Source organism: Megalobrama amblycephala, linkage group LG13 (genome assembly GCF_018812025.1).
Source record: "Megalobrama amblycephala isolate DHTTF-2021 linkage group LG13, ASM1881202v1, whole genome shotgun sequence".
Taxonomy (NCBI): Eukaryota; Metazoa; Chordata; class Actinopteri; order Cypriniformes; family Xenocyprididae; genus Megalobrama; species Megalobrama amblycephala.
Window position 1 is genome coordinate 16119498 of NC_063056.1, and position 20535 is coordinate 16140032.

A 20535-nucleotide genomic window follows, 5' to 3' on the forward strand; every position below is an offset into this window, starting at 1 on the left:
AAAGACAGTCCCAAATTTTGGCTGACCCAGTTCTAGGGAAAATGTGAAATGTAAATGAAACAAATGAGGGGTGCAGAAGAAAAGAATGTTGCCACGTTCTGGCCACTACGCATGAAATCTGGGACAGAGTCGTGGTAACTAACGGTTAATATGTTAATAGAGAATTTAAAAGCCTTGAGAAACAGACAGGGATCCCCAACTGTGGAGCTGGCCATGATTGAGGGATTACAGAAGGTTTCAGAAAGCCTGATTTTAACTTTTACTCCCACCCAGCCACAATATTCAATACAGTAAAAACTAGGGCTGCCCCCTACACTCCAAAAAATAACTCTTTGAACGAACATAAAAAAAATCATGGAAAGGATTTCCACATGATTAAGTTGCTTTATTTCAGCATTTTGCAATTCTGTTATTCCAATTTAATGTACTTACGTTGGGTCTACTTAATTTATTAAGGTTGATTCAACTTATTTACTATGGTTGGGCACAGCTTAATTTAACAGTGTCAGCCCAACTAATGTGCAATGTTTTGGAAAATAAATAAAAAGCAATAAATAAATAAATAAAAAATAAATTGTTTTCATATACATTGATTTTTACAATTCATTCTTCTTGTTTAATTTTGTGATTTATATAACTTTTGTGATGTTCTGTGTTAGAAATCTAGATGCGATACTGGATTCATCCTAAATTGCCTTAACCAAAAACATTGTAAAGCCTAAATTGATCATAAGTCCATTGGTGGCAATGGTTTTGCAATCAACATAGGCTTACAATGCTTTTGGGAAATGCAACCCAGAGCACTACCACAGTGATTACTTTCTTATTAAAGTAATTTGAAAGTTTGTTAGCAGGTGTTCAACCCAAGCACAAGTGCAACAATTCACCACAATGGTAACCCTAAAACATTAATTAACAGAAACTTTTAAATACCAACATAATAGAACAGTAAACATTAAAAAGTCTTTCCATTTTCTCATCTTCCTAAAAACTGCTTTAAATAACACTTTATTTCAACATTTACACTCCTAGTTCAGCCCCTTTGCAAAGCATGATGGGAAGTGAAAATCCTGTTTGATTGAGTCCTGGTTGGGTTTACTTGATTGAAACATGTTATTCCAATATGAAAACATCAAGTTAAGTCAAAGAGTAATCGTTTCAAGTCAATTTAACATGAATCAGTCACATTTAAACCAGAAACCTGATACAATGGTGTTGAATCAAAATAAATTGTTTAAATAAACTGAACACTGAACTGAACTTTTTTTGAGTGTAATAGTCGACAAGAAGAGGCTTAGTCGACTAAAATTGTATTAGTTGCTTAGTCAGAAAAAGAAAAAGAAAAAGAAAAAACACTGGAAGTGGCGAAATCACACAGTCTGTGATGGAAAGATCGATAACAGCTGGTCTATGTGGTAATACAGTACATCAGGCAGGACATCCAAACTCTCGCCTATCATTCATCAACCTCAGATATGGCTTATTCTCTGAAACACGTTAGTAGCAACTTTACATGGCCGCTCATTTTAATTAGGGATGTCCAGATCCGATCACGTGATCGGAAATCGGGCCCGATCACGTGGTTTCAGACTCGATCGGAATCGGACGTTACCTCCCGATCAGGACTCGGATATATATGTATTAGGGGGTACAATGGTTCTCGGTAAAAAATCGAACCATACGGTTCTCCACTTATTATTTATTATTTAAGAGCTGCTGTGCAGCCAAATTATGTACCAGTTATCAATGTAAAGCTGCTTTGACACAATCTGCATTGTAAAAAGCGCTATATAAATAAAGGTGACTTGACTTGACTTGACTTGACGGTTCGGTACGCACTTGCACCGCGGTCCATCTCGAATGACGACGCATCTATTGGTTAATATGGTTTGTTTAAAATAGTAACGTGGAAAACAGACAGAGTTCAGATAATGTATGTTTCAGTCGATAGATGCACAAAACGTTACAACAACGATAATCAGAAAGCGTGGACAAAACAGTCACTCTTTGTAAACTGTTAACTGCGAGTGCAGTCTGCTCTAATGTCCAGTCATTTACGCCGTCATCACCCGGGTGTTGATAGCGCGCGAGCGCAGGTGAGACCTGAACAGCACACGTTGCTGTCTGTGTTTAAACTAACTCATTTAAGCCTTGCTGATTTAAACCTTCAAGAACAAGACGCGAAAGAGAACTCGCACGCGCTGTGAGAAGATTTGTGTGCGCTCATCCGTAGCGCGCACACGCTTATTCCAGTCAGCGCGCAAATACTGAGTTCTCTTTTAAGTCTTGCGCTTCGGCGGCCACATTCATACAAAAAATTATGTCAACATGCCCGTCCTAGCGAGTATCCTAGCAAGCATAGTCGGTTATGTCTTAAGTGAACGTATATTAGTCGAGAAAGACAGCGCATGTGGAACAGTATATGTACTGGACCGTGCATGTCTTAAAGGGAAAACAACTATTCTTGCTGCCTGTATTTAGTGTTAAATCAAACAACAAATAACAAAGAAATCACTCACTGCTCTTGACTGAATAGTTTTTGTAACTTCAATAATGATTAATCTTTATTTATTTTATACAGTAAAGATAATATGCAGTGATATTTTATATTTGATTACTATTTGATTACTGTTAGATACCTGAAAAACCTGAAAAGCACTGTTCCTGGATCTGTTTTTTCGCTCTTCTTTATTCTTTTTTTTATGTAGGCTATTATAGAAGTATCGGATCGGGACTCGGTATCGGCAGATACTCAAAATCAAATGACTCGGACTCGGACTCGAGGGCAAAAAAACCTGATCGGGACATCCCTAATTTTAATGTTAACCTAGAAAAATGTGGGCTATTAGTGTTTGTGCAGAGTCTGAAAGCTAGAAGCGCTTACTGCATGACAGCTAACATGGAGGCGCCGGTGCGATCACTTGCACTTAAAATACTCAGTCATTTTTGATCATACAGATAAGAGTAATACATCTTTTGAATCTGTGAAGAGTCTACGTTTATCTGTGTGCGCTCACAATAACAACATCATGTTGTGCTTTTGTAAAATAATGAAACAGAACAGGAGACGCTTTCTGCCATCTCTCTCTGTGAACTTGAGCGCGCCAAAAAAAGAAGAAAAAAAGAACCAAAACTCCATGTAAACTTGCCTCACAGACGTGAAAAATATATCTATAGAGTATAAAATATATAGAATAGAATCTGTATGAAACATGCATAGGCACGTCCACTACTGCGGAGATGACGAGTTAGCATTGTCAAATTCATCACTGCAGCCGAAAATACAGAAAACACTAGTTTATCAATTATTTATTAAAATGTTAGAGCAGTCTCCTTGCTGTTTTCCCCTGACACATTCATAATTATTACTTCTGCCAGTGCTCTGCAGCAAGCTTTATGTGTGCGCTTGAACACTGATTAAGCTATATAGGCATTAAAGGCTCTTTATTATGATTTATATGGTTTATTAATAAACGTGCGATTAGTCGACTATCGCTTAAAATGAACGGCTATTAGGTGACCAGAAAAATCTTTAGTCGAGGACAGCCCTAGTGAAAACAGTAACATTGTGAAATATTATGACAATTTAAAGCTATAACTGTTTTCTATTGTAATGTATTTTAAAATGTAATTCATTCATGTGATGGCAAATCTGAATTTTCACAAGATGTCACATGATCATTCTAAAATGCTGATTTGGGGCTCAAGAAACATTTCTTTTTGTTATCACTGTTTTTGTGGAAACCACAATGAATTACATTTTTTAAGCATTTATCGATTAATAATAAGTTCAACAGAACAGCATTTAATTGAAGTGGACATATTTTGTAACATTATACATGTCTTCACTGTGATTTCTGATCAATTTATTGCATCCTTGCTGAATAAAAGTATTAATTTCTTTCAAACAACAACAAAAATCTGACTGACCCCAAACTTTTGAACTGTATTGTATATCCTTTAAAGATTCTGTCAATCCCAGAATGCATTGCTACTAGCTCTATGATTTTTTTTTTTTTTATTCAAGGTGGCAGGCGAAGTTGAGGGAATGTTGAAAAAGATCCCACTATTTGACACAATATTCATGTGTGATATTTATCTAATAATAATAATAATAATTAAAGCCAATCAACAGCATTTTTGGCATAATGTTTATTATTGTAAACAATAGTTTCAACTCATCCTGTTTTTTCAAGGTCACTGTAACGCTCTTACAATGTAAGTAAATAGGACCACTTTTGGAGGATTTAAAAGCCTAAATGTACATTTTTCCAAAAGAAATTACATTAATTCTTCTTTTAAATCTTGTATTTTGTTTTAGCTGTAAAGTTGTTTATGGTATGTTGTCATGGCAGCAAAGTTGTAAAATTGGATATAAAAAAGTTTTTATGTGATTTTTTTCAAACTAAAATCATGTTCAGACGTGACTTAGTCTCGTGGCTATACTATTAAAATAGTGAGCATTGGCCCCATTCACTTCCATTGAAACTGTAATCCACATTTTTGCAATTTTAAGAATAGGAAAAGTCCAAATTCATTTTATGGTAACCAACATTATGCCAAAAGTGCTGTCGATTGAGCTTAACGTGAAATGCTGACTGTCAAACAAATGGAAGACAAGCAACATGTTTGACATCTGTTTAATTTTTTTCTAATGATTTTGTTTAGTGACAATTTAAACATCCTATCCAAACATATCTATTAGATGGGAATCAGTTCGGTTTAGCTCTCATTACCCCCATCTTTAATCTCCTGCGCTCTCGTTCAGAGCCGATGTGCTGAAACCATTCTGTTGGGAGCTTTCTGGAATGTTCTGGTCTATGAAGCATATGAAGAGCAGCTCATTATATCTCTCACCTGTCTCTCAGCAACTCTCTCACTGAACGCACTGGCTTGTCTGTCTGCAGGGTCAATCATGTCTTTACAAACAGTGATGTCCTTCGATATGGAGTGAAAAGTGCGTGTGTGTTGCTCCGACGGGAATCTGGAAACATCGCAGCACCACGTAAACGAGCGCTATGTGCATGTGTCATTCCGGTAGTCTGTGTGCGAGCAGAAAAAACACATGTGGAATGTTGTCACTGACATGTTTTGAGTAATTAGCCTTGATTGATAAAAGATGAAGAGTCACTCCAGCAGCCAGCCACACACACCAGACAGCTGCACCTGGGAATCTTGGCCTGCGTGTGGTGCATTCATAACTCCTCATTCTCCCATGTGGAGACGCAGTAGACAGAGTTCAGCCTGGTCACCGCTCTGCTCTCCTTCGGTCTCTCTCTTTCTCTTTCTTGCTATGGGAATTTGGCAGTCGTTGTCCTGCAGGCTCTGCTCCAGCTTAAAGGAATCGTTTCAGGTACAATCCGGAGCTGTAAGCTGCAGAAGGTGCCAGGAAACAGTAACGTTTAGCGGTGTTGCTAAATGGGTTTTAGTGTCACAGTTGGGTCACGAGATAAAAATGATCTTTTTCAGTTGTCGTCAAAGCCAGACCAAAACAAAACACTTTTTTAGCTTTGGATGAACTGAGACAGAGTCTGTATGAGGAGGAGCAGACAGACCCTTTTATAGGAAAATGAATGGGAGAAACTGTAACACTAGATAAATCTCGCCTTATTGTTAAAAGATCTTGTCGTCTTTTGGGGGCAATATTTGTTTAAATTAATTTCAGTTAATTTATTGTAAATACATTACAATCATACTATTAACTTGAATAGAACTCTTCTGTGATTAATATGTTTTATTTCTAAATTAAAATTCATATGGATATTTTCTAAAGTTGCACCACCCTGACAAAAGCTTCACTGAAGAGATTTTTGAAAATAAAACGTTTTAAGTAGTTTGGCAACAGTAAAGCAGTTAAAATATGTTAAAATGTTAATTTTTTTTTTTGTAAAACTTGTGTTTGCCAAATCAAAGTCATTATGGAACACATAATGGACACATTCAGGAAAAAAAAATATAGAGGGAACCCATAAGGACCCTACGGAGCCTCTAAAGGGACATGGTGATGGAAAAAGTATATTTCAAAGCTTTTGCCCTCACTCGTAAAAGTTTTGCATTTCCCCAAGAAACTTTGCATTCGCTCACAAAACCTTTGCGTTCCCTCGCAAAAATTTTGAGTTGTTGGAACGCAAAAGCATATATATTTTCCTCTCATCTCATATTTTTTCCATCACCATGTCCCTTTAGGGACTCCATAGGACCATCATGTCTATAGCTGTGTCCCAATTCAGAAGCTGCATCCTTCGAAGGCCGCGAAGGTCAGACCGAGCGTTGTTAAATGGGACAGTCTAGCCTATGGAGGATTGTTATTGTTGCATAGCAACAGTGGCAGCTGCCGTTGATAAGTGGCAGTAACGTTTGCACTGGACTTTTTTGAAAGTTATATTAAACTTGTATTAAATTCTGCAATTTCTCTCTTAAAAAAAAAAAAAAAAAAAAAAAAAAAAAAATCCTGTCCTCACTGGCACGCAATGAATTCTGGGGCGAGGTTGGCCGCGATGGATCCATCTGTTGTATCCTTCATTGCATGGGAAACGAAGGATGCATTTGGAGGCCACATTTGAAGCAGCCTTCGTCGTGCCACTGTGACGCAATCTGCCTTTGAATACGGCCTTCGAAGGATGCAGTCTCCGAATTGGGAAGCAGGTTGCATCAAGATTTTTTGACCAGGCAAGATTAGTTCAGGTTGTCAAATCTTGCCAGTCTTGCCAGTCTCGCCCAGTCTAAAAAATACACTTTTTAGTATTTGAGTTAAATTTAATGCTATGTTTTTACTATTGTTGATTTAATTGCTGATTTGAAATTTTACATAGAAAATTCAGAATGCATGTACTGGTGAGCATGTGGAGGACTTGGACTCATTTTAAAGCATCTCTCCATGTATACGCATTCAGTCAGGCTTTAGGTATGCTATTTATCAAACGACCTCATTGTGTGAGTTGAGTCCAGTAGAGCTCATCTTTCTTTCAACGGTCTGGTGTGAAGAGAGTGTGTCAATCTCAGGACAAACACCATTTTACTAAATGATTGTAGTATTTGAATGATGATCCTTACATGCACTCTTACAAACACTAGGTTAAAAACAACCCAATTTGGGTTTTATCCTGGATAGGAAACTAAAACTGAGAGCTTAAATACACAGAGAAAACAAGGGAAACTAGATGGCACACAGGTGAAGGAAATCAATAATGAGAAAAATCAAACAAGAACATAGGAAACTAGGTCAACCTAAAAAGGCAAACAGGAACAGGGAAAACAGAACTAAAACACTGTGAAACTAAGCCAAAATCGAACAAAACATAAAATAACTGTTACAGTTTTACAGTATTGCATAATTTATACCGTTTTTAATATGTAGGCTAAACAATATTGCCTACATTTAAACTTGTTTAACAAACGTTAGAAGTAAAAATTAAACATTTAGAAGTGATTCCAGTGTAAGCGACCAGTCTCTGTTATCCCGTTTCCACTGTAACTGTACTGGTTCTCGTGCCAGAATTCAGCTGTGTTCGACGGGGGAACTGCTAACTTACGACCGCCGCCCAGGGTTTCCCTCATAGCCGAAATATGCTGTGACTGATACATAACCTGCCCATTAACATACAGTGAACAGCTCTGAGGACATATTGAACATCCAAAGTGTTTAATTTTAGTATCTTTACAAATAAATCAATTTTAATTCAGGCGTCAGGCGTTTCCATCACGTGAAAAGATCGAGGAGACACTCATTTAGGTGACTTACATCACGTCCCTGTATGTTGCTTCGCATAAAATTTAAATGATTTACAGCACAGTAACAATTTTATAGATGAAATAAAATGTATACAAAACTATACTTTTTGTATACTCAACCACTGGGTTGTTACGTCTGACTACCCAAACACTGAAAAAATAACCCAAAAGGCTCAACCCAGCATTTGGGATGGAAAAATAACCCAGTCTGTCTGTCTAAGATAGCAAGCCAACTATGTATAGTATCTGTCTGACTACAGATTTTTCTCCCTTCAATGGAGCCAGAAATCTTTCTTCAGCTGAACTCCGGCTCAGAAAGTCACAGTGACCTTCAACCCTTGTTGCTTGTGTCTTTGTCAGTGCTCTCAGTTTTACTTCTTCCTCCAGTCTTTTCAGTCAAGTGGAAGCTCTGTGATTTTAGTGGCCTCCTATGGAGTTCCCTGAGCTCTTGTTATGACCTGCTTTATGTGTCCTGCTACAAATGGAAGTCATGTTACGCTTGGGTGGATCAGCCTGCTCAAATGTTTTCCCCATTGCACTGCCACACAGGCTGAGATTTCAGGCTTCAAGAGCAATATTTAAACTGCACTATGTGTGCGTGTGAGTCTGTTTGTTATGATTCCTGCCTGTCCACGGAGTCTCTCAGCTTGAACATATGCTGCCTTTCCCTCCTTGGAAGTTCCGACTTGCAAGTTCGGAAATCGTAATTATGATGTGCATTCAAATCATTTTGGTCAGAATCAAATAGATGCATTTAGCAGTGTCACTACTGACAAAGATAGGAAGCATATTAGCCCTCGTATAATACAATGAAAAGCAAAATTTTATTCATTTATTTTATCATTTTTGTGCACAATCCAGTCACCTCACAAAACGATCACTGTTCTTCATCAAATTAAACTTTACAGTCAACATTGCAACTTCAAATCAGTGACAATATTTCCTTCTCTAAGCTCTGCCCCTTTAATTTCTGGTGTTAAATTTTAAAGAAGATTTCAGCATGATTTTCAGTAAAATGTATATTGTTACATGGCTGGAATGACATTGCAAAGCTTTTCATCTTATCTGCCGTGTGCCATTAAAGAATTTGTTAAATTACTACTGAAAATCAAGTAATAACATTAGTTAACATGAACAAAACTGTTCCTAAAATGTATACAACACGTTCACTATGGTACTATGAAGTCTTTGATTACCATTCGTCATGATTATTGCATTAATAAATAAATAAATTAAATGACTTCATCAATTTAGTAGCATTAATCGAAAATATATGCATGGTTTAACAAAGTTTAATCTACCGAATTAACTTGTCAGGATATATTTTTAAAAATTAAAAACAAAAATGATGGTGATTTTGGTGATTTTTATTATGGTGAGTATGGGTGATTTTTATATTATATATTACATACGTTTTACAATGTTTATTATATAATTTACAGAATTTTAAGATAATTTCCAATATTGCATTATGTATTAAATTGCAACATTTAAATGTATTGAAACTGCTTTTAAAACTATCCAAATGCACAAGCTTACTTGAGAAAATTGTGAGCGGCAACAGTTTGCTAAATTAGGATTGGCCAGTAACATTTTTTAAGGTGGGGTCTAGGGAATGGTCAGTTTGTTTCCGCCATAATTACGTTATTGACATGCCACCAACTTGAAAAGTTCCACAACACGACTTGAATGCATTAACCTATAAATGTGGTTTTGCAGTTGTGTTGTTGTATTTGTATATTTCTGTCACGACTGAAAGTGTAACAGTCCTTAAAGTTTGTACAGAGTTCAGTTGTATATTTGAGAATGGTTAACCTGTTAAAGGGAGCATGTGAGTTTGTGTGTGTGTGTGATACAATAACTCTTTGCAGCAGATTGTGTATTCAGACAGCTCCAGATGGATCTCATTGACACTATTCACTTTGATCAGAGCAAAACCCTGCTCTTCACATATAGAGGATTGTATCTGTTTGTACTCTGATTAGTTTAAACTTTGGACACATATGTGAGGGTTCATTGGCGTGTGAAGAGTTTTCTGTATAGTTCGAGTTCTGTCACGACACTTCCCTCAACAGAAGACCTCCCCTGAGTTGCTAAGGAGCGCCAGTGATGTTTTATGAAGACAATGGAAACACTGACCACTGCTGTGCACATGCAAAGACACACACACACACACACACACACACACACACATGCGTGCGAGCGCTCTTACGCAGGGGTATGAAGCAGTTTTGCTTCGTTGTTGCCTTTCAAGTGAAAATAATTTTCAAAGCACAGAATTTTGCTCAATTAATATTCAATACTAAGAACGTTAAGAACCTACACTTGCTAAATGTATACTTGTGCATATGAGGAATTATCCAGAGATGAGATGGGCCAGAGGCTGAATTCATACTCCTGATACAAATCTCTATGGGTTCAAATCCCACACTAGCACACATGAAATAAAGTTCTAATATGCCAGTAGATGTAATTGATAAACTTGACTTCAAAGCAGTGAACTTTTTATTGTGTTCCTGTGGCTCAATCATGGCGCTAGCAACGCCAAGGTCATGGGTGCAATTCCCAAGGAATGCATAATCTGATAAAATGTATATCTCTAAAATGCAATATGGATAAAAGCATGTGCCAAAAGCAATGTATTTGTAAATGTATTTATTGTTACTTAATGTTATCAGCAACAATTCATTAAAAAAAACTAAGGTCACTGTCAGGGCAATAATTCAACTTTCTTTTTTATTTCAATAAAATTGAATATGTATTATTATTTTATCAAAGTAATGTTAAATTATTATTTAATAATTTTAATTATTTTTAGTTTATCTCTGTTTGTATGTGGTTCGAATACTGGATCCAAGCTATAACAAAGAACTAGAATATCTATGACTAGTGGTGGTGGACTCATTTGACTAGGGCCAGTTAGTAATGCACTGAAAACCCTTAAAACCTGCATAGCAACTTAAGTGTATTTATATATGTCTCTCTCTCTCTCTTTTAGCTCTTGGACAAATCATGCTGTACGTGGATGGAATGAATGGGCTTATCAGACACAATGAAACTGTACAGTGGCTTTACACACTGGTTGGATCAAAGGTAAAAAGCATTTCACTGTTAAAACTGTAAAGTGTGCGTATTGAACTTCATGATGTTTTGTGCAGTGATTCTGGTGGGTGAAGCGTGATATACTGTATAGGTACCTATTAGCGTGATATACTATATAGCGTGATATACTGTATAGGTACCTATTAGTTATTTGCATTTTTTGTATATATATATATATATATATATATATATAAATCGATCCATCGGACGGACTCTCTCAATGCCAAAAATACGGCATGTTATTTATATAAAATATTATTTATTGAACAATAATGTTGTATACATATGTACATATATATCAGTGTAACAAGTCATCCACTGGAAGGAGAGTTGAACGAACCCATGTGCAGTTTATTTGAAAGTGAACTAACTTGACTTGAACATGAACGTGAACCAACCTGCAGGTTATACAAACAATACACAGCCAGGAAACATGGCAAACATAAGGGGAAATACACATGACAACAACAACAACCAATGACAAAGTGGAACAAATCAAACAAGAACCAATGAAAAGACAGAACTGATAACAGTTTTATGCCCTACTCTTGCTAACTTCCCTCCATCTCGTTCACCTGTTGAAAAAAAAAACAGCATATGCTGGTAAGGTAGGTTTTGAAGCTGGGATGCTGGTTTGAGCTGGTCAAGTGCTGGTCCTATGCTGGTCCATGCTGGTCCATACTGGTCCTGGACCATCTTAGGACCAACACTTGACCAGCATAAATCAGCTCAAACCGGCATCCCAGCTTCAAAACCTACCTTAACCAGTATATGTTGTTGTTTTTTTTTCAACAGGGCTCAGTAGTACGTCATTGCTTATGTTGCACTACTTATGGAACCCTTGCAATGGGTCTTAAATGGAGCACCCTAAGCCCTCAATCACCGAGCACTGCGAATTGCTGTTGTGACGTCACAATCGTGTTGCATTGTGGTTTATGGATCTGCCTGAAGTGTACATATGATTAGACTCACTCCCTCTGTCAAAATCTAGGGCTCGAGGGTCTGTCCAATGCTTGATGCATTTAATAAAATTAAATTAATTATATAAAATTCAAATAAAAATGAAATGCAAATAATACAATTTTGACAATTTTGATTTATTCCGTCTATGTCATATGTATAATTTTGGATATTTCTGGGCCTATGCACTTCATGGTAATGTTAATACATTTTATTGCTTGGTTCTAAAACCTGGTCTTGAAACAAAAGTAGATGAGAAACACTTGTTTTGAGAGCCTACCAGATCTTTTATTTTGTTCAGAAGTAATGAATTCAATAAGGACCAAAAGGTTCTTTTTCTTGCATTATGTTCTTTTTAGCCAGTGTTTGCAAATGTTTTAAGTTAAGGCAGCTTCCAGGTGTGCCAACTTGAACAATACTCATAGGGTGGCGTAGTTTTGCACGCAGTCTTCATGACTGACTTTCCTGTTTTTTTCCCTGTATTTATGTTCTTTTAAGCCAATGTTTGTAAAGCATACTTTAACTCAGCAGGGCAACTTCCAGGTGTGCCAGCACACAGACTATGGCACGGGTTCTCACGGCACACAGTGTTCCGGGTTGATTTTTCTCTCTTAGTCCTGTCCAGCCCTCTAGTGGCAAAAATGAGCACATATGATAGGACAGTTTTCTGTGATGGGTAGTTTTAGGGGTAGGGTTAGGGAATCGAATATACAGTTTGTACAGCTTAAAAATCATTATTGCTATGGACATAAGCCCCCATAAAACATGGAAACCCAAAACCTGTGTGCTTGTGTGTGTGTGTGTGTGTGTGTGTGTGTGTGTGTGTGTGTGTGTGTGTGTGTGTGTGTGTGTGTGTGTGAGAGAGAGAGAGTGTGTGTGTGTTAGAGGTTGGATGTGAATGGATTTTTGTGATCACCAAATCAACAGATGTTTGAGCAGTTCTATCCTGGATACAGCAGTGTTTAAATGCATTTCCTCTTGCCTCTTGTCTCTCTTCCTGTTGTATGGCACATGTGGATTGCACTGTATGGTTTGAAAGAGCAGCACTTACTTTATTAAACACAGATCTGTTTCTCCTGTTCCTCTACTTTCTTCTATACCCACAATCACATTCCTGACCATGTATTTTTTGCTCTTATTTACTTCAGTTTTTTTTACTTTTCACTTTAGTCTATTGGATTTTAGTGGCTCGTCTGTCTTTCATCTTGTTTTCCTAAAAATATAATCTCTCAGTATCTCCATCTCTAATGCAGAAAGCATATGCATTTTTGGAAAGGAATTGTTTTTAAATCAATATTTATGTATTGTTTCCTGAAAAAAATAATGGCCTGTTTTCAGAGTATATACAGTGGGTAAGGAAAGTATTCAGACCCCCTTAAATTTTTCACTCTTTGTTATATTGCAGCCATTTGCTAAAATCATTTAAGTTCATTTTTTTTCCTCATTAATGTACACACAGCACCCCATATTGACAGAAAAACACAGAATTGTTGACATTTTTGCAGATTTATTAAAAAAGAAAAACTGAAATATCACATGATCCTAAGTATTCAGACCCTTTGCTGTGACACTCATATATTTAACTCAGGTGCTGTCCATTTCTTCTGATCATCCTTGAGATGGTTCTACACCTTCATTTGAGTCCAGCTGTGTTTGATTAGACTTTTTTGATTGGACTTGATTAGGAAAGCCACACACCTGTCTATATAAGACCTTACAGCTCACAGTGCATGTCAGAGCAAATGAGAATCATGAGGTCAAAGGAACTGCCTGAAGACCTCAGAGACAGAATTGTGGCAAGGCACAGATCTGGCCATGGTTACAAAAAAAAATTCTGCTGCGCTTAAGGTTCCTAAGAACACAGTGGCCTCCATAATCCTTAAATGGAAGACGTTTGGGACGACCAGAACCCTTCCTAGAGCTGGCCGTCCGGCCAAACTGAGCTATCGGGGGAGAAGAGCCTTGGTGAGAGAGGTAAAGAAGAACCCAAAGATCACTGTGGATGAGCTCCAGAGATGCAGTCGGGAGATGGGAGAAAGTTGTAGAAAGTCAACCATCACTGAAGCCCTCCACCAGTCGGGGCTTTATGGCAGAGTGGCCTGACGGAAGCCTCTCCTCAGTGCAAGACACATGAAAGCCCGCATGGAGTTTGCTAAAAAACACCTGAAGGACTCCAAGATGGTGAGAAATAAAATTCTCTGGTCTGATGAGACCAAGATAGAACTTTTTGGCCTTAATTCAAAGCGGTATGCGTGGAGAAAACCAGGCACTGCTCATCACCTGTCCAATACAGTCCCAACAGTGAAGCATGGTGGTGGCAGCATATGCTGTGGGGGTGTTTTTCAGCTGTAGGGACAGGACGACTGGTTGCAATCGAGGGAAAGATGAATGCGGCCAAGTACAGGGATTCCTGGATGAAAACCTTCTCCAGAGTGCTAGGACCCAGACTGGGCTGAAGGTTTACCTTCCAAAAAAATGACCCTAAGCAAAGCTAAAATAACGAAGGAGTGGCTTCACAACAACTCCGTGACTGTTCTTGAATGGCCCAGCCAGAGCCCTGACTTAAACCCAATTGAGCATCTCTGGAGAGACCTAAAAATGGCTGTCCACCAACGTTTACCATCCAACCTGACAGAACTGGAGAGGATCCCCAAATCCAGGTGTGAAAAACTTGTTGCATCTTTCCCAAAAAGACTCATGGCTGTATTAGATCAAAAGGGTGCTTCTACTAAATACTGAGCAAAGGGTCTGAATACTTAGGACCATGTGATATTTCAGTTTTTCTTTTTTAATAAATCTGCAAAAGTGTCAACAATTCTGTGTTTTTCTGTCAATATGGTGTGCTGTGTGTACATTAATGAGGAAAAAATGAACTTAAATGATTTTAGCAAATGGCTGCAATATAACAAAGAGTGAAAATTTTAAGGGGGTCTGAATACTTTCCGTACCCACTGTATATTAAATTAAGTTTATTTTTATTACCCCATCTAAAAAAAAAAAAAAAAAAAAAATCCATTGGGGTAATAAAGTACGCTGGAAAACAAGATAAAACTAAATGTTACAAATGCTAAAAAATGTGAATAACTATATATGTGGCTTTCAAAAACAAAGGTACAAAAACCAAAGGGCAACACATTCTAATAGAGTTTAGATCTACAAATGAGTACAAGAAAAACTAAAGCCATGCCTCTTCTGGAACAGAGATCAGAGAGAGAAAAACAGCGGCAATAACACAAGACAACTTGCAGGACATTTAAAATAGCTCCTCCTCCTGTCAGTTTACAGTCATGTGTCAGATGCTGTTATCAATATCCTCCATGGTACTCCTTCAGGAAAAAGTGTCAAGATATTCTCTGGGCTTTTACACCCTTTAAATATGCAGTTAGTTTAGTCTAGAGGGTGTAAGATCAAGTGTAGGCTGAAGAATGTCATTTTATTGGGTGTAAAGGCAAATGTTAAGATTAGTGTTATGTTGTTGTACAGAGATAAATGTTGTTTCTTTCCTTTTGCGTGTGTGTGTGTGTGTGTGTGTGTGTGTGTGTGTGTGCATGTACATGTTTGCAGTTCCGGTTGGTTGTTAAAACTGCTCTGAAGCTGCTGCTGGTTTTTGTGGAATACACCGAGACCAACGCACCTCTCCTCATCCAGGCTGTCAACACCGTAGACACCAAGCAAGGTAACGTGAACTCATCACACAAACAAACACATGGAAAGTGAAATATTCTTGGAAAGTTGTCTCTGGAAATCCATTTTCAACTATTTTCAACTCTCAGTCTCTGTATTCCAAACTAAGCTCGTATCCAGAGTCTGGCTGTTACAATGTTTTTGGGACAGAGATGATAGGGAGAGACTCTCTCCTCTGGTGAGGTTTGATTACCTTCAGGTTAAATCAGGAGAAGAGAGGAAGCAAGTGAAGCTGACAGTTAGACTGTTCATTCCAGCTAACAAAAATATGTAATATATAATATAAAAGAACATTTTGCTAATGTTCGCATGTAGTGTATTTCTGAATGTTCTCTGACCCAGATATCTTTGGACAAGCGTTCTATTAATGTTAATTGAAGAACATTTGTTTATAACTTTGAGAAAACCTTGCCTGGGAAGTTCTGAGAATTGACTCTTTTTAAGATGGTAAATTATCATATTATCGATCTCTGCTTTGGAAGTGCTTAAAGGATTAGTTCACTTTCAAATTCAAATTTCCTGATAATTTACTCACCCCCATGTCATCCAAGATGTTCATGTCTTTCTTTCTTCAGTTGAAAAGAAATGAAGATTTTTGATTAAACCATTCCAGGATTTTTCTCCATATAGTGGACTTCAATGGCCTCCAAATGGTTGAAGGTCAAAATTACAGTTTCAGTTCAGCTTCAAAGGGCTTTAACGATCCCAGACAAGGGTCTTATCTAGAGAAACAATTGCTCATTTTCTAAAAAAAAAAAAAAAAAAATGTTTTAACCATAAATGCTCATCTTGAACTAGCTCTCTTCTTCTCTATTAGAATTCCAACAGTGTAGACGCTGCTAAGTGTATTACTGCCCTCCACAGGTTAAAGTTTTAACTAAATTGTCATATACAATATGCTAGTGTAAGTATATATTCAAAGAACACTTTGAAGCTGCACTGAAACTGTAATTTTGACCTTCAATCGTTTGGGCTCCATTGAAGTCCACTATATGGAGAAAAATCCTGGAATGTTTTCATCAAAAACCTTAATTTCTTTTCGACTGAAGAAAGAAAGACGTGAACATCTTGGATGACTTGGGGGTGAGTAAATTATCAGGAAATTTGAATTTGAAAGTGAACTAATCCTTTAAAATAAAATATGATCTCCAGCAGAGTAAATCAAGATTAATGGACTGAGCTCATGGAAAAAGGTGTTGATAGGACCAGAGCTACTAAGATAAGAGAGCTAGAATGAAAAAAGTTTAATACTGATTTAATACTGTTACATAAGAGGAGAGATGGCTGTCTCTGGTCTCCTAGTGAGAGACAGACATGCTGGCAGATGAAGCAGAACGTCTTCTGCTATTAATCTACATAACAGATATTTTCTCCCCAAACTAATGCTGCTCATTTGCTTCTGAAACAGCCATATTTCATCTGATTTACTTCAAATACCGCTAGAAGTGTATTAAACCACAGTTCCTAAGAATTCTGTGAATTCAATCCAACTACCATCATATAAAGGATCTGTTTTTTGGTCAATTACATGAAGTTCTGTTCATGTCCGAATCTATTAATTTATTCAGAAATACATAAAAAATTCAATTCATGAATACAATGGCTAGAATGCACCTCTTCTATTTCTGAATTAGAATTAATTTTGAATTTTCGGTGGGCATAAAGTAAAAAATGTGTCAAGAATGTGTCAGTAATGTAGAAAAAAGCCTAATTGAAAGTGAAATACTTGAAATGAAAACCTTACTAAATAGGCCTAAATTGACCCTACGTCTATGGCCCTTTTCTTTATATGTGTCCAGGCTGTAAGCCCTGGTCCAATGCCATGGAAATCCTAGATGAGAAAGATGGAATGGACACTGAGCTGTTGGTTTATGCCATGACTCTTATCAACAAGGTACCTGCACAGTACTATGTTTCAAAAATTTCAGACTCTCTTTGCACACTCCCAGTTACATGTTGTTATATATATTCTCACATATCTGTGGTGTTCCTCCAGACATTAGCTGGTCTGCCAGACCAGGACTCTTTCTATGATGTCGTTGACAGTCTGGAGGAGCAGGGCATGGAGACCGTGGCCCAGAGGCATGTCAACAGGAAAGGCACAGACTTGGACCTAGTGGAGCAGTTCAACATCTATGAGGTTAGCGCATGATCCATTAACTTTTCAAGTGGACAGCATCTGTTTGATCCAGAGGTTCAATAAACTCCTAATTACTGCTTATTGATAATTAGTAAGGTAGTTGTTAAAGAGTTAGTTCAACCAAAAATGAAAATTAACCCATAATTTACTCACCCTCAAGCCTCCCTAGCTGTAAATGACTTTCTTCTTTCGGCCAAATACAATTATTTTTAATATTACAATCTGAGTTATATTAAAAATATCCTGGCTCTTCCAAGCTTTAGAATGGGAGTGAATAGTACCTTAGATTTTGAATTTTCATTTTTGGGTGAACTAACCCTTTAAGTTTAGGTATTGGGTAGGATTAAGGGATGAAGATTAAAGTCATGCAGAAAAAGGCATTAATATGTGCTTTATAAGTACTAATAAACAGCCAATATCCTAGTAATATTCATGCTAATAAGCAACTAGTTTATAGTGAGAATTGGACCCTAAAATGTCACCAAATATTTGTAAACAATTTTTCAAACCAAAACTAAAAAGTATAATGAACATTATTCATGCATGTTTTATGTGCCAAACCCAAAAAATTGGACTGTAAGTAGACCTTGATTTAACCTTAGCTTTGATGTTTTAATGCAACATTTTCTATTTGCTGTTTGTCTAAAAGTCATGTATTTCCATAGTCAACCCTTCGTCATGAAGATGGTGATGATGAGGCTCAGCCTCCTCCATCCGGACATAAAAGTCGGCGTCGGGCCAGCGTGGGGGCCACACCTGAGAGGCGGGGATTGGAACGACGACGCAGCCGAAGACACTCGCTCCAAAATGGGAAAGGCCACACTTCTGCTCCTACTTCCCCCTGCCACAGCCACACGCCCAACATCCAGCCCTTTAATGGCCAGAGAATTGAAGATATCAGCGAAAGGTGAGAAGAGAAATATATATATATATATATATATATATATATATATATATATATATATATATATATATATATATATATATATATATATATATATATATACGTTTTCAAGTTAAAAAACCTCACAAAATTGTTGTCTTGCAAGGTCTATGAAAAAGACCTGCTGAATGTGAAAATGTGAATGTGAAAATGTGAAAATCCTACACTAAGCCATTTTTTACCCTCCCCTGATCACATGTATTCATTTTCAGCCATAAAACACTGTGTAGTTCAGGATGTACTGATTTTTAAAGAACAGGAAGCAGTTTTATATTGGGTGTTATATCATATTACTTTTGACATGAGAGTTTTTAAGCCCCAAAAGAAGATGGAGAATTTAATAATGCTCAGAGGGAGAGATGGAGAGCACTTGCTAGTGCACAGACATTTAATCATACACACACAAGGGAGGCGTTGGGAACTTGTGAGGCTGAGGGAAAATAGGAAGTTACTAAAATATGGAGGTACGAGCCATGCATACTTCTCAGGGCTGTAGCACAACATGAGGTACTCGAACTTGTCTTTGTATATTTTGTTGTATACTATAATCATACAACTTAATCCATATACTATGAACATTTCAAGGGACAAAGGCTAAGGCACAGATATCCACAATAGTATATCAGCCATCGAAAAAGCTTCATATGGTTTTTCTGTCATCCAGCGAGTTCGGAGGGACACAATAAGCTCACATAAGCCAGTGGAGAGTGAGAGTACGGCCAGGCTAGCTGCTCTGTGTTAGTGGAATGTTGAAAAGTCTGGAGGTGTTCTGTGTCTTTGAGTGAATCTTACTAAAGGTGATATTGAATTACATAGCCCCGGAATCTACTTGCCATTGCGTGTGATTGGCCATCCCATTTGATTAATTAGAGCTCTCAGTGAGAAACAAAGTAGAAATACAAACATTGCAACAAGAAAATTTAATTTAAGCATCAAATTAGATATAGTTCATAAATAAAAATGAATTGCATAAAATGAATGTTTCATAAAATGAAATAATATATAATTATAAATATAATGTAATTCATTTTTATATTGAAGTTCAAAAGTTTGGGGTCAGTAATTTATTTATTTATTTATAAAAATAAATTAATACTTTTATTCTGTACGGATGCATTTAATTGATTAAAAGTGACAGTAAAGACATTTATGATGATACAAATTAATAATATGAACACAATGTGCATAGTAAAATGTTTCTTGAGCACCAAATCAGCATATTAGAAGGATTTTTGAAGATTCATTTGACTGAAGACTGGAGTAATGGCTGCTGGAAATTCAGCTTTGCTATCACAGGAATAAATTACATTTTAAAAAATTAAAATAGAAAACATTTATTTTAAATTGTAATAAATTTTCACAATGTTGTTGTTTTTACTGTATTTTTTAATAAATGCAGCCTTGGTGAGCATAAGAGACTTCTATCAAAAACTGACCCCAAATCTACTGTACTGTCTATATATATATATGTATGTATATATATATATATATATATATATATATATATATATATATATATATATATATATATATATATATATATATATATATATATATATGTATATATATATATATATATATATATATATATATATATATATATATATATATATATATATATATATATATATATGATCTTTATTATTATTTACCAATAAGAGAACAAATGTTATTACCTTCTGAAGTAAATGTATTTTGTTTCAAGGATATTTACATATTTTTAATGGAAAACAAAACCAAAATATTGATTAAAATATTAAAGGTGCCGAAGAACATGTTTTCAAAAGATGTAATATAAGTCTTAGGTGTCCCTTGAATGTGTCTGTGAAGTTTCAGCTCAAAATACCCCATCGTTTTTTTTTATTTATTTTTTTTAACTGCCTATTTTGGGGCATCATTATAAATGCGCCGATTCAGGCTACGCGGCCCCTTTAATTCTCGTGCTCCACGCCCCAAGAGCTCGCGCTTGCCTTAA

The 20535-nt window shown here is 36.6% G+C and overlaps 1 protein-coding gene across 7 annotated transcripts in view; it reads left to right on the forward strand.

The window, feature by feature from the left end:
* Nucleotides 1-20535, forward strand: part of fhod3b (formin homology 2 domain containing 3b) — a 227573-nt gene that overhangs the window by 151130 nt on the left and 55908 nt on the right. For all 7 annotated transcript variants that reach the window (XM_048152875.1, XM_048152877.1, XM_048152878.1 and 4 more), the window contains 5 exons: nucleotides 10730-10824; nucleotides 15358-15469; nucleotides 17277-17371; nucleotides 17474-17617; nucleotides 18283-18524. In XM_048152875.1, the coding sequence (XP_048008832.1) occupies nucleotides 10730-10824; nucleotides 15358-15469; nucleotides 17277-17371; nucleotides 17474-17617; nucleotides 18283-18524 (688 nt within the window). The remainder of the gene's footprint in view (nucleotides 1-10729; nucleotides 10825-15357; nucleotides 15470-17276; nucleotides 17372-17473; nucleotides 17618-18282; nucleotides 18525-20535) is intronic.